The sequence below is a fragment of the Panicum virgatum genome, chromosome 5K, assembly GCF_016808335.1.
Source record: "Panicum virgatum strain AP13 chromosome 5K, P.virgatum_v5, whole genome shotgun sequence".
NCBI classification, from domain to species: Eukaryota; Viridiplantae; Streptophyta; class Magnoliopsida; order Poales; family Poaceae; genus Panicum; species Panicum virgatum.
In genome coordinates, this window is record NC_053140.1 from 48,535,440 (window position 1) to 48,542,614 (window position 7,175).

Below are 7,175 nucleotides of genomic sequence, written 5' to 3' on the forward strand. Positions count from 1 at the left end.
TGTCAACAAGAGAAGAAGGAAAAAAAGAAGAAGAATACAAGGTATGAAAAGATAGAAGAAGAGAAGCTATCTTACTAGAAGAAGAAATAAAATATAAAAATATGAATGCATGTGTGACAGTGTAGCCTAGCTAGTAGCTAAGCTAGTACGTAGTCTGTCATATTCTAAAACTCACAGCAGTAGTAGAAATATCACTTGCACTTTCACACGTATTTCCACGTAGCTATCTTACACAATCTCACATGCATAGATATAATGTATTAATTGCTATACTTATCTGTGGGAGTAATTTGTTGCTACGGCCCATTTAAAGCTGTCTTTTTTTTTTGCGACTGCCCATTTAAAGCTGTCTTGAGGCCATAGATCAGGGTGCTATCGCGCTGAGCAATATATAGCCCTGCGTTAATTGAGACCCAAATTTCTATCCAGAGGTGCGCTTAAGAGATGGTTTGAGAAAACATCGCCATACCGCTCAAAAAAAGAAAAAGAAAACATAGCCATATATAATCGCACCCAGTTGCACGAGACATGTTTCGGCATTTTGGGCTTTTCTGTGGGCTTACCACGCATTCGATTGCTAGTTTGTTTACTCCTTTTCTCTTGAGCCCAAGATAACCTTTTGAGCCGGATACGAATCTTAACTTGCATTACGCTCTTTTGGCCCACTCCCCTTGTACACGCTCACATTTTTTTTCAGTGCAAACAAGATCACAAGTTCAGAACATACGGATCTCAGAGGATGTTAAAAAAAAAGAAAAAGAATCATACTACTCGGTTCTTCTCAGTTCTCACGAAGAAAACAACCGCATCGAGCTGCTGACGCGACCCGTGCGGCCGAGGAACACACGTACAGACAGTACGGCGGTACCAACAAAGTCTCCCGAACGCCTGAACTTCGAAGCTCCACGGCATCACAATTCAAAGCTCCCCGGTACAATGGGGACACGTGAAAAAAAAAAGATCGATCCACTCCCTTCCAAGGGCACGAGCAGAGCAAGGTCTCGCTCTCACCTCGCTTCCCGCCCGTCGGTCGCCGTCGCGATCTCGGGAGAAAAAAACGACGCCCCAGCGCGAGGCAGCGATCTCCTCCTCCTCTTTCCGCACCGGCGGACCCACCCCCACCGCACCAACGGAACCCAGCAACCACCCGCCCCGCGACCCCCGATCCGCCCGTCTTCCAGGTTACGCCCCCCGCCCGCGCCGCGGAACGGAGGCCAAATCACCCGTCGTCTTCGCTTCGAAACCCCGCAAAACGAAACCCCGCGGGGAAGAACCACCTGCTGCACGCCGCAGCGCAGCGCAGCGCGCGCACGCACCCTCCTCTCTGCCTCCCGCATGGCGCCTCACCCAACCCTTTGCTTCCATTGTTTCCATCCACCCGCCGACGCGACGCCGACGCCCCAACTCCACCCACCGCCTGCCAGCGCCACCTCACCGCAGAGCCTCCGGGCATGGGCTGCCGCTATATCACCACGCCTCCAACCTCCGGCACGCTTAGACGCATTCCGATCCTCCCGCCCGATCCCCCCGCTGCCGCACGCCGACCCCCGAGGCCGCGCGTCGATCGGGGTGAGGAGGAGCCACGATGGAGTCGGCGGCGGCCGTGCCGTGCGCGGCGTGCGGGGACGACGCGTGCGCGGCGTGCCGCGCGTGCAGCTACGCGCTCTGCAGGGCCTGCCTCGACGAGGACGCCGCCGAGGGACGCGCCACGTGCGCGCGCTGCGGCGGGGAGTACGCCGCCGCGGCCGACCCAGGTGCGTCGCGCGTTGCGGCGGTCCTACTATTGCCGGTTTTCGGAGCGAGGCAATGCTAATGTGGATGCTGTCTGTTCCAGCGCATGGCAACGCGGGCGCTGAAGCGGACGAGGTGGAGGACCACCACGCCGGCGGCGGCCTGCGTGAGAGGGTCACCATGGGCAGCCACCTCAATGATCGCCAGGTAAATTTCCCCACTCTATGCCTGTTCGGTTCTGGGGCAGCACTGCAGTTGACATAACTAGAAAATTCTGGCATTTTTAACACTGGGATTAACTGAACTTTGTTGGCACAGGATGAAGTAAGCCATGGCAGGACCATGAGCAGCTTGTCGGGAATTGGTAGTGGTACGGTACTTGCTTCATCGTCAGTGCACCATTTCCTTCTTCTGATGCTGTGGGAGTACTGAAATTTCAACCCTTACCGCAGAACTGAATGATGAATCTGGAAAACCCATCTGGAAGAACAGGGTGGAGAGTTGGAAGGAGAAGAAGAATGAGAAAAAAGCCTCAGCCAAAAAGGCTGCAGCAAAAGCCCAGGCACCACCTGTGGAAGAACAGATCATGGATGAAAAGGAGTAAGGATCAAGCATCCATTTATAGATCTTTTTATGACTCCTTGATGACCTATTGTTTACTATGAATAAGAGTGATATTATGAATGAATTGTGGATATATTAAATCATATTTGATTACATGAAGTTGGGAATGATTTTAAGTTATCATTATTCTGATATAGTCAGCAACGTTATAGGTTTATTTATCTTACTTATGTCAAACGATTGTTTTATACTCGAGATCCCACAGCATCTGCATTTAAAAATGAACTTGCTGTTTCATGTAGTTACAGTCTTAGGATATTAAAGCATGAACTTCTCTATGCTGGAGTAGTGAACCAAAACATTCAACTAATTCTTGAAGGTGATACTCATATTTACAATATTTTGAACTCCGCATCTAATTTCTTGTTTCCATCTCATCGTTTCTTGTTTCGTATTTCTGTCTGATTTTAAGTGTGGATCTCAAGTTAGAGGATTTTCTGATGAAGTTCCCAAAAACGTTATACTTACATCTCTGTACTCACTTTGTAACAACGAACAATCTTGCAGTTTGACAGATGCGTATGAGCCACTCTCCCGGATCATCCCTATATCAAAGAACAAGCTCACACCTTACAGAGCGGTCATCATTATGCGTTTGATAGTTCTTGGGCTCTTCTTTCACTACCGTATCACCAATCCTGTTTACAGTGCCTTTGGTCTCTGGATGACATCAGTCATATGTGAGATCTGGTTTGGTTTCTCCTGGATCTTGGATCAATTCCCCAAGTGGTGCCCTATCAATCGAGAGACTTATGTTGATAGGCTGATTGCAAGGTTTGTTCACTAGAGCCTAATAGCACATAAGATTACTATATATGTGCATCAGTAATCATCAAAATCTGATAAGCCTCCTCTCGTGTATGTTACAGATACGGAGATGGTGACGATTCTGGATTGGCACCTGTGGATTTCTTTGTCAGTACAGTGGATCCATTGAAAGAGCCTCCACTGATCACTGCAAACACCGTGTTGTCTATTCTTGCTGTGGACTATCCTGTTGAGAAGATCTCATGCTATGTATCCGATGATGGTTCTGCTATGCTCACATTTGAATCACTTGCTGAGACTGCTGAATTTGCTAGAAAATGGGTTCCATTTTGCAAGAAGTATGCCATTGAGCCACGAACTCCTGAGTTCTATTTCTCGCAGAAGATTGACTACTTGAAGGACAAGATACACCCATCTTTTGTCAAGGAGCGTAGGGCTATGAAGGTAGAGCTTGGTTGCCCAGTTGGACATCGTTCATTATTGTTACTGGCTATGTCTTTTGTTGTTTATGCAAACAATATTTATTATACAGAGAGACTATGAAGAATACAAGGTGAGGATAAACGCTTTGGTCGCCAAGGCTCAGAAGACACCTGAGGAAGGCTGGATCATGCAAGACGGTACACCATGGCCTGGGAATAATCCTCGTGACCACCCTGGCATGATCCAGGTAATTTACTTTTCACTAGTGAAATATCAGTGTACAAGATGTTGTAGTCATACTGCACATCCTTTTAACAGTAATTACAGGATAGTGCTTCTGTTAAGGAACAAGTTTCTAGTATAGTATTGATTACTGAATTTATAGCTTGTTACTTTAAATTTTATTTTTGGATATAATCAATTCCTTGTTTCTTGCATCTTTGGTCAATACAAAATGTGCCGTGCCTTTCATTGCAAGATAAATTAATAAACATTATAACAGCTTCAGTGTGTTGTTTCACTTGGACTGGCAAATATATCATTATGAATTGTGTTACTTGAATGGGCCTTATTATATATGCTAAAAGTGTCTCATTGTTCAGGATCAATTTATTAACTAATATGATGCATGTTGATCCTTTTTTCTCGAACGTTGATCCTTTTTAGAATGCCAATATATAATTTCCATGCTGGCAATAGCCTATTCTTGAAGCTTACTCTTACCATACCCGTGGCCTTTGGTGACAGGTTTTCCTTGGTGAGACTGGTGCCCGGGACTTTGATGGAAATGAACTTCCTCGTTTAGTGTATGTTTCAAGAGAAAAAAGACCAGGCTACCAACACCACAAGAAGGCTGGGGCCATGAATGCTCTGGTATGACATTCTTCAGCAATAATTTACCATACACAGAAGTTCATTCTATGACAATATTATCTTTCTCTGAACTTTAAACTAATTGGGAATTTTCTAATTATGCAGGTTCGAGTGTCTGCTGTCCTGACAAATGCTCCTTACATTCTTAATCTTGATTGTGATCACTATGTTAACAACAGCAAAGCCGTCCGTGAAGCAATGTGCTTCATGATGGACCCTACTGTTGGCAGAGATGTCTGCTATGTACAATTCCCACAGAGGTTCGATGGCATTGATCGCAGTGATCGATACGCCAATAGGAATGTTGTGTTCTTTGACGTAAGTACTACTAAGCCAGTGACATTTCATTTCCCTCTTAGTATCTTTACATAACTTATATGTCCATTCTTACATTGAATAGGTTAACATGAAAGGACTTGATGGCATTCAAGGCCCCGTTTATGTGGGAACTGGTTGTTGTTTCTTTAGGCAAGCACTGTATGGTTATGGACCTCCATCTCTGCCTGCCCTCCCAAAATCTTCGATTTGTTCGTGGTGTTGCTGTTGCTGTCCCAAGAAGAAGGTTGAAAGAAGTGAGAGAGAAATCAACAGGGACTCTCGGCGAGAAGACCTTGAGTCTGCTATTTTCAATCTTCGGGAAATTGACAGTAAGTGCACGAAACTGGTGGGTCAGAAGATCTAACCTCAGAGATAGTATGTTCATTATGGTATCACTGTTTTTGCAGACTACGATGAGTATGAGAGGTCCATGCTTATCTCTCAGATGAGTTTTGAGAAGACTTTTGGCCTGTCCTCAGTATTCATTGAATCAACTCTTATGGAGAATGGGGGCGTCCCTGAATCTGCAAACCCATCTACTCTAATTAAAGAAGCCATTCATGTCATTAGCTGTGGATATGAAGAGAAAACTGAATGGGGAAAAGAGGTGTGCATTCTTGTCATTCAATATCTTCCTCTAAAATGACCGCATGGCTTGATGATACCTCAGATACTTTTGCCATTTTTTTTTAGATAAGGGGAAACCGGCCTCCACTATCACATTGTGATAGCTTGCGGCCAAGATACTTTTGCCATGTTCATCAGGCATGACTTCTTTATTTTTTTTTAATGTCAGATTGGCTGGATCTACGGTTCAGTTACAGAGGATATTCTGACTGGGTTCAAGATGCACTGCCGTGGCTGGAGATCCATCTACTGCATGCCGGTGAGACCTGCATTCAAGGGATCAGCCCCTATCAATCTTTCCGATCGTCTGCACCAGGTTCTCCGGTGGGCTCTTGGTTCTGTTGAGATCTTCCTGAGTCGGCACTGCCCGCTGTGGTACGGTTACGGTGGTGGCCGTCTGAAATGGCTCCAGAGGCTATCCTACATCAACACCATCGTCTACCCGTTCACTTCTCTTCCTCTTATTGCCTACTGTTGCCTGCCTGCCATTTGCCTGCTCACCGGAAAGTTCATCATTCCAACGGTAAGTTTAGCTTTCACCATTGCCTATGGATTCAGGTAGCTATAATGTTCACCCGCCGTTGTTTCCCTCTTTCAGCTGTCCAACGCCGCGACAATATGGTTTCTTGGCCTCTTCATGTCCATCATCTTGACGAGCGTGTTGGAGCTGCGGTGGAGTGGCATCGGCATCGAGGACTGGTGGCGCAACGAGCAGTTCTGGGTCATCGGAGGCGTGTCCGCGCACCTGTTCGCCGTGTTCCAGGGTATCCTCAAGATGATTGCCGGGCTGGACACCAACTTCACGGTCACGGCCAAGGCGACGGACGACACCGAGTTCGGCGAGCTGTACGTGTTCAAGTGGACGACGGTGCTGATCCCGCCGACCACCATCCTGGTGCTCAACCTGGTGGGCGTGGTGGCCGGGTTCTCGGACGCGCTCAACAGCGGCTACGAGTCGTGGGGCCCGCTCTTCGGCAAGGTGTTCTTCGCCATGTGGGTGATCATGCACCTGTACCCGTTCCTCAAGGGTCTCATGGGCCGCCAGAACCGCACGCCCACCATCGTCGTGCTCTGGTCCGTCCTGCTCGCCTCCGTCTTCTCCCTCCTCTGGGTCAAGATCGACCCCTTCGTCGGAGGCACCGAGCCTGTCAACGGCACCAACTGCAACACAGTCATCTGCTGAGGCACCGCCGGTCAGCCGGTGGTGTGCCGCGGACGATGTCTTTTGTCTTTCTGGTGTTGCAGATGTGGTTGCCTGAAGCAGGGCGGTTGGTTTCCTCCCTCGGTCGCCTCTGCCCCAGGATCTGAAAGAGGTGTTGTAGATTAAGTACTATTTGGCACCCAATTGTTCATTGATGCTGTATGTGTTATGAGAAGTTTTGGAGTTATAAAATGTTAAACTCGCCTGAATTGTGAGAAGGCACTGTTGAAGTGTGTGTAAAAATCATAAATAGGGACGCACGAAAAAGGAGCCAATATACTTTCATACCGAAAGGGAAGATCATTTACATCGATGGGGCCTGGAATTGCACTATTGCAGTGGTGTTTAGCTTAGGGTTGCATGAGTGATAATCATGAGTATTCCGTTTTTCCGCATTCTTTTTCAGCAAAGGCAGCACTGATGACGGCTAATGCGGGCACGCTTTCCTTCCCTTAGCAGCATCAGCAGCACCAAGCCGCCGCCACCTAATTTGCCACGAAGTGCGTTTGAGACGAGAGCACGCAGAGACAGATTAATCCTACCTGTCAAAAGGGAAGCGGTGCGTGGCGTGGCCGCGAATGATGCCTAGCGGGCAGCGGTGATGGCTCCT

At 47.6% G+C, this 7,175-nt stretch overlaps 1 protein-coding gene across 1 annotated transcript; it reads left to right on the forward strand.

The window, feature by feature from the left end:
* Positions 1–1,323: 1,323 nt before the first annotated feature.
* LOC120708051 (cellulose synthase A catalytic subunit 4 [UDP-forming]) lies at positions 1,324–6,878 on the forward strand. Its single transcript, XM_039993142.1, has 13 exons — positions 1,324–1,754; positions 1,835–1,938; positions 2,050–2,101; positions 2,184–2,331; positions 2,863–3,129; positions 3,225–3,567; positions 3,656–3,793; positions 4,294–4,419; positions 4,525–4,737; positions 4,820–5,066; positions 5,145–5,344; positions 5,534–5,887; positions 5,963–6,878. Exons 1-13 carry the CDS (start codon positions 1,586–1,588, stop codon positions 6,545–6,547), a joined length of 2,946 nt encoding a protein of 981 aa, XP_039849076.1. The 5' UTR covers positions 1,324–1,585; the 3' UTR covers positions 6,548–6,878.
* The last annotated feature ends 297 nt before the right edge of the window (positions 6,879–7,175 follow it).